Source organism: Oryx dammah, unplaced genomic scaffold (assembly GCF_014754425.2).
Source record: "Oryx dammah isolate SB20612 unplaced genomic scaffold, SCBI_Odam_1.1 HiC_scaffold_13, whole genome shotgun sequence".
NCBI lineage: Eukaryota > Metazoa > Chordata > Mammalia > Artiodactyla > Bovidae > Oryx > Oryx dammah.
Genome location: NW_024070197.1, coordinates 16266397 through 16280995, shown reverse-complemented (window position 1 = coordinate 16280995; position 14599 = coordinate 16266397). Strand labels below are relative to the sequence as shown.

General features: G+C 55.4%; 1 protein-coding gene across 4 annotated transcripts in view; it reads left to right on the top strand.

Moving 5' to 3' along the window:
• PAK4 (p21 (RAC1) activated kinase 4) overlaps nt 1–5684 on the top strand; it is a 47342-nt gene extending 41658 nt beyond the window's left edge. For all 4 annotated transcript variants that reach the window (XM_040252711.1, XM_040252712.1, XM_040252713.1 and 1 more), the window contains 5 exons: nt 1136–1269; nt 1466–1592; nt 2701–2826; nt 4080–4214; nt 4707–5684. In XM_040252711.1, coding sequence (XP_040108645.1) covers nt 1136–1269; nt 1466–1592; nt 2701–2826; nt 4080–4214; nt 4707–4862 — 678 coding nt within the window. In that variant the 3' untranslated portion in view covers nt 4863–5684. The remainder of the gene's footprint in view (nt 1–1135; nt 1270–1465; nt 1593–2700; nt 2827–4079; nt 4215–4706) is intronic.
• The last annotated feature ends 8915 nt before the right edge of the window (nt 5685–14599 follow it).

Genomic DNA, 14599 nt, shown 5'->3' with positions numbered 1-14599 from the left:
CCCCCTGCTTCCCCAGGGCTCCCCCACCCTCCCACCTGCCCCACTCCCCCTAGTGCTCCCTTGCTCCCCAGCTCCTCCCAGGGCCCCCCGGCTCCTCCCAGGACTCCCCTGTTTCCCCCGGGCTCCCGCACCTGCCCCCATTCCTCCCGGGGCTCCCCGCCTCCCCACCTGCCCCCTGCGGCTGTCCCACTCCTCCTGGGGCTCCCCTACCCCACGGTTTAGAGGGCATGCAGGGCTGAGAACCAGGAGAGGCCCTATGGGGCTGGGGTTTGCCAGGCGTGAGTTCTGAGCCCAGCTCCTGTCCTCGCTCCTTGCGCCTCCCCAGGCTATGTCCTCTGTCCCCACAATACCCACTGCCATGCCGTCCTGTCCTGGCCAGGCCCCAAGCCCCAGCTCCAGGCCCTGAGCCCCACTGACCCTCTGTGTGCCTTCCAGGCCCCTCACAACCAAGTCCAATACTGGCCCCACACTGTTGACCCCACACCTGCCTCTCCTGGTTCCCCATCTCAGGGAGGCCCCACCACCCCTGTCCCCAGGCCAGGGTCCTGAACCTCCCTGTTCCCACTCCAGCCCCTCAGGCCTGAGCCTGTCGCCCTTCCCCCAATGCAGCACTCAGCGGCGCACATTTAACGTGGCCTGCCAGAGCTGCACACAGTGAGCGTCATGTCCCCCACCTCCAGGCTTTGGCTTGCTAGGCCTTCCTGCCCCTGGAATCTAACCCCCACCCCCGCCTTGTGTCTGAGCTGCCTGCTTGTCCTTCTGGTCTCAGCCCTGTGCTTAGTGCTCTCGTCCCAGTGCTCTCATCCCAGCGCCCTCTCCCAGTGCCAGCCTGGCCATCAGGGCTACTCGCAGACCCACTCAGGGCTGGTCAGAGATCAACATCAGCAGTGTGAGGTGTGCATGGGGTGGGAGCACCCCGGAATAGAATACAGATGTCAGGCCCCTGGCTGCCTCAGGGTCTCTTGGCTTCAGCCGTGGGAGGACAGTCCCTGGACTGGACCCCAATGAGCAAGAGTGGCAGGTGGACCTGGACCTGCAGTTTGGCAGGGCACCCCCCCAGGCCAAGAGGGCGGGCTCTGGCGGCAGGGACTGCTGGTCCTCCCCCCACCGTGCCAACCCCGCCTCCCACGTGCAGGTGGTGATCATGAGGGACTACCAGCACGAGAACGTGGTGGAGATGTACAACAGCTACCTGGTCGGGGACGAGCTCTGGGTGGTGATGGAGTTCCTGGAGGGAGGCGCCCTCACGGACATCGTCACGCACACCAGGTACAGCCGGGCAGCTGGATGCTGCTGGGTCCCCAGAGTGCCCCCAGACCTCGCCCATATCAGGACTGCTCCCCTCTAGACCCCTTGGGGTGGGGCCACATCTCAGAACCAACACACTGTCCCCTTCACGCCTCCAGGGTGGGGCCCTTGTCTTCCCCACTCACTCCGCGCCCCCCAACCTGCCATGCCCTCCCAGGATGAACGAGGAGCAGATCGCCGCTGTATGCCTGGCTGTGCTGCAGGCCCTGTCCGTGCTCCATGCCCAGGGAGTCATCCACCGGGACATCAAGAGCGACTCCATCCTGCTGACCCACGACGGCAGGGTGAGCAGTGGTGGGGTGGCTTGGCCTCCCCCGGCCTCTGCCCAGCTCTCGCCCTGCGGGTGGGGTGGGCCCAGCCCCCAACAGCCCCCAACAGCCCCCAGTTCAGTCCCTTGAAGAGCAGTACGTGTATTCCTTCCTCGTGCATCAGTCCAGAGTCGGGTCCAGGGGAGTGGGGGGCTCTGCCATCCCAGCCGCTGAGAGCTGGAGTCTAGCCCTGGACCCAGAACAGGGAGACTGCATCCAGGTGGCCAGCCACAGCTCTCGGCCATGCGACAACCTGCTCCTGGCCTGGTGTCCAGGACTGGGCCGTGGACTCCCGGTCCTGTCTTCTGGACTGAAGCTCCGAGCTTGCAGTCCATGGATAAGAATCCTGGTCCCAGAACCTCCATTCGTATTCCAAGAGCAGATGTGATTTTTCAGGGGGAGGGGGCCCTTGACTTTCACCAGATTCTGGTTGGTGATCTGCCTGCCCTCCCCCAGTAAAGTTAAGCCAGTTCACAGAGGCGGGGGGTTGGGGGAAGGCTTTGCTTCCCAGGGAGTCTCAGTCGGGGTCATGAACACCTGAAGATTCTACAGGCGTGTTTGGGGCACACGGGTGAGCACAGGACTGTGTGTGCATTGTGTGAACGTGCTCTTTGGACGGCCCATTGACATCCTCGGGAGTCTCAACAGGGCCCATAGTTCCCAAGAAGGTGTAAATCCTTGGTTCTGAGCAGTTGGTTGTTGTAGAGGAACAGGCAGCATCCATCTCACCCCCTACCAACTAAAGACATGCCTCCTGCCGGGAAGCCAGGGCCCAGGGCATGGCACTGAGAGCCAGCCCGGTCCGAATCCCTGCCCAGCCTCTGGTACTCATGGGACTCAGGCTGCCTCCCCCAGGAGCCCCCGCATAGACCCTGTCAAGGAGGCAGATGTGTGATCTCGGGCAGCTGACACCACTGAGGCCCCCGGCCAGGAGATGGCAGAGCTCCACCGAGGTCAGGCTCTTAACTTCTGGGCGGCATGTAGAAACCCAGCGTGTCAGAGGCTGAGGAATTAAACAGGCGACTGCCTCTGCTCACTCTGCCCCGCCGGCATCTCTGACCCCCACTTCTGCACCCTGCTCCAGGTGAAGCTGTCAGACTTCGGGTTCTGCGCCCAGGTGAGCAAGGAGGTGCCTCGGAGGAAGTCCCTAGTTGGCACACCCTACTGGATGGCCCCAGAGCTCATCTCCCGCCTGCCCTATGGGCCAGAGGTGAGCCAGAGGCAGCCAGTTGCCCTGCTATCAGCACTGGTTTACGCTCTTGCAGTCCAGAACAGCCGGAGTGTTGGGGTGAGGGGGCTTGGTCACCAGGGACAGTTTTGGGGGGAAAGTAGGCTTGCCTGCGTGCACTCCTCATTAGCTGAGTGCTAGTTTGGAGCCAGTGCTTGGCAACGGGAACAGGAGGCTAGGCAGGAACGGCCCTGGCCCTGTCTGCCAGCCTGGGGCAGAGGCTTCAAACTGGCGGATGTGCTCTGAAGATGCTCTTGCAAGCATTTTTTTAAAAAAGAGCTCTCACGTGAGTCTGAATTTGATCCCCTGGTGGAAAGCCAAGTGATCTGGGCACAAGGAGGCTGCATTCCCTCATGGCAACAGTCAGGTGCCGAGGAGCAGGGGAACCCTAGTAGTCTGGGTCACAGCCCCAACTCATCTGTGTTGCCTGCACTGACCTGCTTCACTCCCTGCCATTCCCTGCCTGGCCCTGAGGTCTTCCAGCTATGGCCTGTGGCTCTGAGGACAGTCAGTCAATAAGACTTGACCCAGTGCCTGGCCACGGTGCCCGTGGAAGCATAGCTTGGGGAACCGCAGGCAGGAGTGGGTCACATTGGGAGGGGAGGCTGGTAGGAAATTCTGAGGGACCATCTCCACCAGGACTGCCTGTGACAAAACCTTCTCAAGAAGGATTTAACAAAGTGGAAAACTGTGGTCCCTACGACTGTAAAGTTCGGCGGGGGCGCAGGCTTCACGCCCAGCCGTGTGCAGTGTCCCTCCCGGCTCTGATTGTCCCCATGTAGTCCTCACTCAGGCAGGTGCTGCCCCCATCAGAGGAGAAATGAGGACTGTTTTCCTGACTATCTTGTTGCAAGTCTCAGGGTCGACTGTGATTGGCTCAGCTTGGGTCACGTGTCCATTCCTGAACCAATTACTGTTTCTGCACTCTGCTGATTAAGACAGCTTGGGCATGCACCATGGACTGAAGTAGCGAGGAGGGGGTTCTCCAGAGGAGTCCAGGGGCAGGGGGAGGGGGTAGCAAAAAGAAGGGGATGAATGCAGGGTGGGCAGAACCCTTCAGAGGGTTCCCTGGGTGAGGAGTGCATAGGGTCTGGCAGGCTGGGTATCAGTGTTCAGGGCCCAAAAACTCCAGAGCGGAGAGGCAAAGATGGAAGCAGGGCCACCTGTCTGTGGGTGTCCCCCGAGCACTGGCCACACCCACACAGCTCAGCCCTGCTGCCCTGCCCCCACCACAGGTGGACATCTGGTCTCTGGGGGTGATGGTGATCGAGATGGTGGATGGGGAGCCCCCTTACTTCAATGAGCCACCCCTCAAAGCCATGAAGATGATCCGGGACAACCTGCCACCCCGACTGAAGAACCTGCACAAGGTGGGCCCCTCCCGCAGGCGGTGGGTGTTGGGGAGGCCACACATGGGTGGGGGGAGGGCACCGTCCAGCCCGAACCCAAGGAGAACGCTGGGTGTGGGCGGGGCTCGGGCGCGGGCTCTGAGGCGGTGCTTACTGCATGCCGGGCCGAGTTGCCCCCACGCCCCCAGGCCTCAAGCGTCTGTGTGGACTCTGCACCCTCAGCCCCTCAGAGCTTGCTCAGGCTGGCTGGCGAGGTCCGGCAGAGGGACCTTCCTGGTGGGGAAATTGCCTGCTGAAAAAGGGGTGCCTCCAGGGCCCAGCTGTTGCCAGCTCCTGCCGAATCACAAAAGTGGGGAGGCGGTGAGCCCCTGGGGCCAAGCTGTCGGTGCTGAGGGCCTCTCTGCCCCTCCCTGGGGAGTAAATGCCATCGGCCCGTGGGGCAGGAGGAAACCGGGGGCCTGTCGGCAAGCGAGCAGTGGAACTGCTCACCGACCCTCTCGCCCCGCCCGACAGGTGTCACCATCCCTGAAGGGCTTCCTGGACCGCCTGCTGGTGCGTGACCCGGCCCAGCGGGCCACAGCGGCCGAGCTGCTCAAACACCCATTCCTGGCCAAAGCGGGCCCGCCCGCCAGCATCGTGCCCCTCATGCGTCAGAACCGCACCCGATGAGGCCCGGTGCCACCCCCACCCCTGAACCAAAGAGCCCCCTGGGTCACCCCTGCCCGGCTGGAGGCCAGTGGGGGGCCGGCCCCGCTCCTCCCAGCCCCGGAGATACTCCGTGTGGCGTCGCCCTCCTTGCCGGGGGGTGTGCGGGACCCTACTACTGAGCTCCGGTTTTGATTTTGTGACTTTGAAAGAAACACAGGGACTCGTGGGAGCAAGTGAGGCTCCCAAGACCCCCCACCCTCTGGGACAGGCCCGTCCCCAGGGTTTTCCTGTCTCCAGGAGGGCAGGCGGCCTCCCATCACTGGAAATCTGCCGTGGGGACTGCCGGGGGTGGAGACAACACTACGAAAGGTGTGTCTGTGTGTGTGTGTGTGTGCGCGCGCGTGGATGTGCATGTGGAAGGTCCAGTTCCGGTGTCTTCCAGCCTACAAGTGGGGGTGTCTGAGACCTCACCTGACACGCAGCCCCTCCCCCCGAGCCATTGCAGGGGTCGATCATGAATGTCTGAAGAGTGGCCTTTTCTCTCGCCCCGCACCCCTCTGTGTGGCTGGACCTGGGATCCAGGGCGCGGGGCTTCCCACCCACCCCCAGCCTCTGCAGAACATGACTACTGCACCTGGACAGCCTCCTCTTTTCTAGAAGTCTATTTATATTGTCATTTTATAACACTCTAGCCCCCATCTGGGGACAGACGGCCCTTGGCCCGCGGGGTAGCTCCAGGGACAGAACCACCGCTTGAAGAATCAGGTTCCTGGCCCCTCAGTGCGGCGCCCCCCCCCCCCCCCCCAAGTTAGTTTTACAATTAAAACATTTTCTTGTTTTGTGTGTGTGCAGTGTGCATGGAGCTTCCCCCCCACCCCAGGTCCAGGCCTGCTGGTGGGGAGAGCTGATGGGGCGGGGCTCTAGGCTTGCTGGGAGGCTTGGCTGACCCCAGGATTCCAGCCCCATTAAGGGCCAGGGCCATGCCTCTGGCAAGGAGGTGGTGGGGGGTGAGTTCCAGCCCAGCAGCCAGTAGCGCCTTCTCATGGGGACCGGATTGACGACCCAGGCCTGGAAAGGCAGCCAGTTTACCAGTCCACATGCCAGGATCAGCTTGCGATGTCTGTGATTTGCTGGAAACATAAATGTTGGGTGGAGTGTGTTCAGTGGAGAAGAACTGATCCTTGGGAGCTGAAGTTAGGAAACTGGTCAGCAGGCAGATGGGCTTTGCGGGGATCGGCTACAACGGAGGGACCCAGGGCTCCCAGCCTCAGAAACACTCCATTGGCTGAGTCCTTCCCTCCAGGCTGAGGCTGGGTCTCAGGAGAATAGCCGGCTGACAGGTGACACCGCTGCTCCTGCATTCTGGGCAGTGACTGCCCCAGGCTGGGGTGGGCTTGGCGCATGCCCTCTCCAGCACCTGGGAGAGCAAGGAGGGAACCCCCACCCAGAGCCCTCCAGGCATCAGTGGCACCAGGGACCTCAAGCTGGTGTGTGCTCAGAAAGTGTGGAGAAGACCCAGAGAATCCAGCTTAGTCCTGTCTCCCCCCAGCTGTCAGCACCTGCCCCCTGAGCACCCCTCTCCACAGGCCCTGAGTCCCCCAAGAATCAGGGCTCTGTTTCTGTGACTGCCTGGCTGAACACATGCATGATAGAGATTTAAAACAGCAGTACAGCCAACTGCTGCTCTACATGAGTGTGTTTGAGGCCTGGGTGAAATGGATACATTTTCTGTGGGGGGAAAAATATATATATATGCCAAAATTGGTGTGGGGAGAAACAGCACAAGAAAAGACTGAAATACACCCTCCACACCCACCCATGACAACACACACACACGCAGAGCTTCAAACTTGAGTGCTTTTACAAATGAATTCCACCCGACAGATGAATCAGGTATTCCCACCTATACAAATTGTTCCGGAAAATAGAAAAAGAGGATAGCTCCCGGCTCCTTGCGGAAGCTGCTACACCCATGAGCCAAGAGCCAGCTAAGGCCAGTGGAGAAAAGATGGCTGTCTCTAACTCACAGTCCTGTGTGATGAGCTCACGCGATGCCCAGAGAGCTCTAGGTTTCGGGATGGGAATCACCCGTCCATTGCGTGGTGGGGCAGCTCTGCATGGTTCCATGGAGACGCCACTTATCGTCACCTTCAGTCCCCATCACTGCTGTATCAAGAAGGGTCTTGGGTGGTGTGAGGGCATCTCCTCCTCCAGACCTCCCTCCATGCAGATGGGGTCCCAGGGTATCGGTCAGCCTCTCCAGTTGTTTCCAGTGGGGTCCGGGAGCAGGGAGGGGCAGGGCTTAGTTCAGGGGGTTGGTTACCAAGGCACTGGGAAGACTGGAGGAGCCAGAGGGCCCAGCCGTGCAGTGGTCAGCTGCTCCATTGTGTCGCTCTTTGTGACCCCATGGACTGTAGCCCACCAGGCTCCTCTGTCCATGGGATTGTCCGCACAAGAATACTGGAGCAGGTTGCCATTGCCTCCTTCAAGGGATCTTCCCCACCCAGAAATCGAACCTGCATCTCCTGCATTGCAGGCAGATTTTTTACCGCTGAGCCAGTGACCCAGCCGGCAGTCATTTAAAGGCAGGAGGTCGCCGCCTCCTGGAGGCTGGAGTAACAAAGGAGTCAGGGCTGGAACAGGGTTGCTTTCCCCACTTTTGCCTTCTGCTCCCATTCCAGTGCCTCCTACCGCCAGGACCTCACTGACGTCCACTGGCAAGGCAGTTCTACGAGTTTTCAGGCTTCCCGCCTCTACAGAGGAGAAGGCAATGGCACCCCACTCCAGTACTCTTGCCTGGAAAATCCCATGGACGGAGGAGTAGGCTACAGTCCATGGGATCACAAAGAGTCGGACACGACTGAGCGACTTCACTTTCACTTTTCATTTTCATGCATTGGAGAAGGAAATGGCAACCCACTCATGTTCTTGCCTGGAGAATCCCAGGGACGGGGGAGCCTGGTGGGCTGCCGTCTATGGGGTCTCAGAGAGTCAGACACGACTTAAGCGACTTAGCAGCAGCAGCAGCAGCAGCAGCAGCCTCTACAGAACAAGGGAGCTCTTAGGAGCGCAAGTGGGGCAGAGCAGCAGCAGACGCGTACTTCCCAGCCACGTGGCCTGGAGGACTCCCTCTGTCCACATGTTACTGACCAGGCACCGAGTGAACGTTACCTCCGCTGCAGCAGGGGGCGCTCTGGGTGCCGGTCTGAACTGCAGACGCCCAGGAAGGGGAGTCAGGGATGTACTCACCTGTGGATCAGCGGTGTGTTTACACCGACCCGAAATGAGTGATTGAAACAAGTCAGACCGGTGGCTCTCAAAAGTGTGGTTCCTGGGCCAGCACCATCCCTGGGAACTTGCTGGAAATGCAAATTGCTAGGCCCCACGCCAGGCTGAATCAGAGACTCTGGGTGGTGCCAGCAATCTGTATGGTAACAAGCTTTCCAGGGGACGCGGATGCCCACTCAAGTCTGAGAACCACTGAGATCCGCAGTTGCTCTCGGTAAAAGGCCAAGGAGCGTGGGACGCAGCCCTGCTCAGTCAGCAGGGTCCCAGCCTCCTACCACCTTGCGGCTCCTCCATCCTAGGATTGCGGCCCCTCCCACGTGAATAGGAGGGCACGCCCCTTCCCTTTAAGGACGTGGTCCAAAGATATCCCCGTGGCCTTTTTGGCCTGAGTTAGTCACACGGCCACGCCCAGAAGCAAAGGGTATTGGGAAATGTAGTCTTTATTCTGGGCGGCTGTGCGTCTAAAACTTCTGTCACTACAAGATCTTGCTCTTCACTAGGTGTGCCAGGCTTCACGCCAGAAAACTCAGAGGCAGACCCAAGTGTACACAAGAGCAAACGGATGAGGGGCGGGGGCAATAGATAGTTTAATAACAATGTTGAGGAAATTGGTTCATCTTATCACTTCATGGGAAATAGATGGGGAAACAGTGGAAACAGTGTCAGATTTTATTTTGGGGGGCTCCAAAATCACTGCAGATGGTGATTGCAGCCATGAAATTAAAACACGCTTACTCCTTAGAAGGAAAGTTATGACCAACCTAGATAGCATATTCAAAAGCAGAGACATTACTTTGTCAACAAAGGTCCATCTAGTCAAGGCTATGGTTTTTCCAGTGGTCATGTATGGATGTGAGAGTTGGACTGTGAAGAAGGCTGAGCGCCGAAGAATTGATGCTTTTGAACTGTGGTGTTGGAGAAGACTCTTGAGAGTCCCTTGGACTGCAAGGAGATCCAACCAGTCCATTCTGAAGGAGATCAACCCTGGGATTTCTTTAGAAGGAATGATGCTGAAGCTGAAACTCCAGTACTTTGGCCACCTCATGCGAAGAGTCGACTCATTGGAAAAACTCTGATGCTGGGAGGGATTAGGGGCAGGAGGAGAAGGGGACGACAGAGGATGAGATGGCTGGATGGCATCACCGACTCGATGGACAAGAGTTGGGGTGAACTCCGGGAGTTGGTGATGGACAGGGAGGCCCGGCGCACTGCAGTCCATGGGGTCGCAAAGAGTCGGACACGACTGAGCAACTGAACTGATGGAAAATAAACTAACGCCTTACCAAACACAACACAAGGGAACCTGAGGTTGGTACTGTGCAGGGCAGTAGCCGCTATTCACATGTGCTTATTTACTTTTAAATTGAAATAAAATTAAATATTTAGTCTCTCTGTTGCACTACCCACATTTCACACGTTCAGTTGCTGCTTCTGGCCAGTGGCTGAGAATTACACATTAGAGATGTGAAAACTATTACCTTAGTTTATCAGACAGTGTTTCTCTAGCTGGATTAAACATCATCACCATGAAAGGTCAACTATAAAGTTGATGGAGGAAAATAATTGATAACCTAGGGGCAGAGAAGGGCTTCTGAAAACCCCAAAGGAATAAATTACAAAGGAAAAAATATCAGTTTGATTATGCCAAAATTTATTTTGTTCAAGGAAGGACATAATGGGCAAATGTACTGGGTTTCAGAATGGGAGAAAATATTTGCAAATCTTAACATCTTTAAGATATATTTTTTAAACAAGAAAAAGAGCATTCCTTACAGAAAAAAATGGGCATGCACAATGGTATAAACAAGCAACTAAGAAAAAAAATTCCAAAAACCAACAAGGATGTGCACAGGTGCTCAAACTCATTAATAATCAGAGAAACATAAATTCCAGAGACATCCTTGGTGGGCCAGTGGCTAAGACTCCAAGCTCAGAATTCAGGGGGTCCAGGTCAGGGAATTGTTAATATATCCCGCATGCCACAAGTAACTTTCCATGCTGCAACAGAAAAAAGAGCCCACTTGCTGCAACTAAAGATCATATGTGCTGTAATGAAGACCGATCTCAAGTGCTGCAACTAAGACCCAATGCCACAAATAAATTAATAATAAACATTTACTTTTTTTTTTAAAAAAAGCAAATTTTAACAATGAGCTGTCACTTTAACACTATGAATCTGGTAAAAATTAATGTCTGGCTTAGTCAAATGAAGTGCTGCAAGTATGAATCTCCTAACAATTCCACTCTTGGGTTACTTCCCAAAGAAATTCTCTCTTGGGACCGTGAGGGGGCGTGCCCAAGGATGTTCGCAGCAGCAGTATTTATGTGGGAGCTGAGGGCACAAGGCAAGGTTCCTGCGATGTCATCAGGACCCAGGGCCCACCTGTGCCTATAGCAAAAAGCCAAGCCAACCAAGTCTGCAAATCAAAAATTGTGTATATAAAATAATCCTGGCTTCCCGGGTGGCTCAGTGGTAACAAACCCGTCTGCCAATGCAGGAGACTTGGGTTTGATCCCTGGGTCAGGAAGATCCCCTGACAAAGGATATGGCAACTCATTCCAGTATTCTTGCCTGGGAAATTTGACGCACAGAGGAGCCTGGTGGGCTAAAGTCCATGGGATCCCAAAAGAGTTGGACATGACTAAACAGCAACATTTTGCAAGACCAAAAAAGAGACTTGTTCACACAATAGAATGACTCCCATGAGAAGAATGGGAAAAGGAGGGGCATAAAAGAAGGAATGAAAGAACAAGAGAGAGGTCTTGGGAGGAATAAAGGCCTTGAAGGCCATGATGAAGGTCTGTTTTGTAAGCAAAGGGCAACCCCCTTTGGTGTGGGTTGGGGTCTGGTTACAGGTATTTAAAATGAGAATTATCCAGGAGATTCTAACATGCAGCCAGGAATGAGAATGGCAGTTTATCTGCCACAGTAAGTCATTGTTGACCTCAAACTTCATGCCTGCCTCCCGCCATGTCCCACAGGGGAAGGGCCAAGGAATCATTCCACACCTTCCCCCATTTCACAGATGAGGAGACTGAGGTCACATGGCCTACAACGGCCAGGCCTAAAGCTGTGAGTCCCTCATGGGCTTTCTTCTTTAAAAAAAGATTGTTTATTTATTTATGGCTGTGCTGGGTTTTTCTTGCTGCCCTGACTTTTCTCTAGTTGCATTGAACGGGGGCTACTCTCCAGTTGTGGTGTGCAGGCTTCTCATTGTGGTGGCTTCTCTTGCTGCAGAGCACGAGCTCTAGGGCCCATGGGCTTCAGTAGTCGTGGCTGCCGGGCTCTAGGGCACAGGCTCAATAGTTGTGGCACGTGGGCTTAGTTGCTCCTCAGCATGTGGGATCTTCCCGGACTAGGGGTCGAACCGGTCTCCTGCGTTAGCAGCGGGTTTTTTTTTTTTTTACCACTGAGGCACCAAGGATGCCCTCATTGACTTTCTGAGCCAGGCCTCAGGCTGGGCAGAGAGGCTGCAACAGTGAGCAGGACGTTCCAACTCTGACACCCCAGGGCCAGACAAATGACATGGGGCAGGGGGAGGAAGTGGCCACACACAGGTCCCTTTGAAGGTCAGTGACTTCTCAGGGCTCCACAGCCTTGCAGAAGTTTGGTCTGATGATGCCAAATGTTCTGATTTTCCTCAAGAAATCTCCATGTTTGTGTGAAAGTCCTTGAATCTCAAAGGTAGGTCACTAATTAAAAACATTTAACAGTATCATATGGGCCAAGCAAAATTGAGGGAATAGTTAGCATTCATCAAAACCTTACGGTGTCCAGAGCTTTGCTGAGTTCCTAGTGTTACCTCATTTAACCCTGTACAGGCTTGAATAGTGTTCCCCTCTTCCCCCACCACCCTAAAAAGAAAAAAACCAGATACGTCCCCATGGAACCTGTAAGTGTGACCTTATTTGGAAAAGGGGACTTTGAGATGTGATTAAGGACCTTGAGGTGAGATCTTCCTGGCTTATCTGGGTGGGCCCTAAAACCAGTGACAAATGTCCTTATAAGAAAAAAAACAGGGAAATTTGAGACATCCATGAAGGCCTTGTGAAGACAGGCAGAGATTAGAGTCCTACGGCCATGAGTAAAACCACACCAGCAGCCTCTGGAAGCTGAAAGAGGCAGAAAAATCTCCTCCTAAAGCTCCAGAGGGAGCAAGTCCTTGCTGACACCTTGATTTCAGACTCTGTGCTTCCAGAACCATGAGAGAATACGTTTGTGCTGTTTCAAGCCGCCCCAGTGTGTGGCAATTCGTAATGGCAACCCCAGTCCTCCTAGGGCTTTCCCAGCGGCTCAGGCAATAAAGAATCCACCTGCATTAAAGGAGATCCAGGTTTGATCCCTGGGTCAGGAAGATCCCCTGCAGAAGGGCATGGCAACCCACTCCAGTATTCTTGCCTGGAGAATCCCAAGGACAGAGGAGCCAGGTGGGCTATAGTCCTTGGGGTCGCGAAGAGTCAGATACAACCGAGTGACTAACTCTCCAGGCTCACCAACCTTCCTAGCAGCCCTCTGAGGAAGTACCTTCCTCGTCCTGTTTTAACAGCTGGGACCCTGTGGAACAGAGACTCCGAGTCACCAGCCTGAGGTTACACAGCAAGAAAGTGGTCAAGGCAGGGTTCAAAGCCATCACCACGCCACAGCCTCCTGAAGACTGAGACTCTCTCCCTACTGCACCTGAGGGACCACAGGTCTGAGCAGGAAAGGGTCAGCCTCTGTCTTCTGGGGCTGCAGTCAACCAAACTAGGCCGGACCCCCAAAAAGAGACTCCAGAAGAGAGATGGCTGTTCTTGGAAAACGCTGAGAGGTGTTGGACTGGAGCAGGGGACAAGACAGGGCAGCAGACAGGGTCCTGACCTGTCGCTTGGGGGTTGGGGCCAGCTCACGGCCTTTTCCGGGTTGACCAAAGGTGTCTGCAGAAGTCTGAGGACCACTGGGTTAGACAGAATTAAACTCTCTCTTCCTTTCTTCCTCTCCCCCTCTCTTCTCTACACCTTTATCCCCAACTTTCTCTCTCTTATTCTGCCATTTAATCGTATTGAGTATTTGAACAGGTAACAGAAGCCCATGGTTCAAAATGTAAAAGATTCCAAAGGGACTAAATTGCAAAGTCAACCTTCCTTCCTCCACATGCCCCGCCCCTGGGTCCCCGTCCCCCAAGGCAGCCACCGAGACAAGTTTCTTGCATCTCCTTCCAGAAATGTATGCGCGTACCTAGAAATACCTATATGCGTATACTGGCGTATATTTCTACCTTGCACAAACGTTCGCAAAATGTGCACATCCTTCTACAACTTGCTCTATTGCGACCTAACGGTGTATTCTGGTGGTCGGTCCCAGGTGGGGTACATAAGCAACCTCGCCCGTGGTGATGGCTCAGTAGTATTCCGTGGTGCATATGAACCCTGATTTCACTGGAACAGCCTCTGCTGATGGGCGTTCAGGAAGCTTGCAGTGGTTTCCTAAGCAATGCCACAAGAGAGACCTTGCATGTACTTTCTTTCTGGCAAATTTATCTTGCCCCCTCGCCCTGCCTGCCCCTGGACTCCCACCTGCCCGCTGCCCCCAGGGGATGCCTTCTGGATATCTCTGACCTTCTGGATCCTTCCCTGGATCTGGTCAACTCCATTCCAGTCTCCATAAGCATCTCTGTTGTCTGCCTCTCTGCTTCAGCCTCTCTAGACTTCTCTGCCTCTCTTTCCTTCTGTCTCCATCCTCATCTCTGTCTCTCTTTGTTTTCCTCCTTACCAGCTTCCCTTGTCTTCCTCTTTCTCTCCCTCCATCCCATCTTGTTTCCCTCCTGTTATCTCCCAACTCATCCGGCCTCTCTGTCGCCCCCTACAAGGTGAAGCTGGCTCAACACATGTCCCCACCTCAGAGCCCAGTGGTTTCTCTCCCGGGATGTGGTACCCAACCCAGCACACCTTTCTCCCACCCTCACACTTCTCTTGACCTGGCTGGGCTCTCCCATCCTCTGCAGTCCTGGTGGAGAAGCCACCATCTGCTGGTCCAAGCCCTGGTGCCCTGGTGCCCACCCCCACCCTTTCTTTCTCTGTACCAGCAGGATTGGACCCTGGGCCCAACTGGCACTCCTGGGGGTGATACTGGTTTTTCATCAGGAGTCATGGGAAGCTAGACTGAAGCAGATTGGATGTGGCTTCTGGGCTAGACAGAGCCTCGTCCTCCTGTTGGGGACCCAGCCTTCTTGCCCTCCCTGCTCAAGAAACAGAGCAACCAGTCTGTGTCAACCCTGAGCTGGGGACAAATAACAAACCCCCACCCAAGGTCCTGCCCTGGTGAGGTTGACATTCTCACCAGGTGACACAGTTCATGACCAAGTGAACATACCCACATACTCATAGGTATTTAAAGACCACACGAAGTTCAAGAAAGAAAGAATGGGGTGTGGTGACAGACGAGAGCAGGGGCTAGGAAACTGACTGGTGGGGGAGAGCCCAAGTTGCTTTAT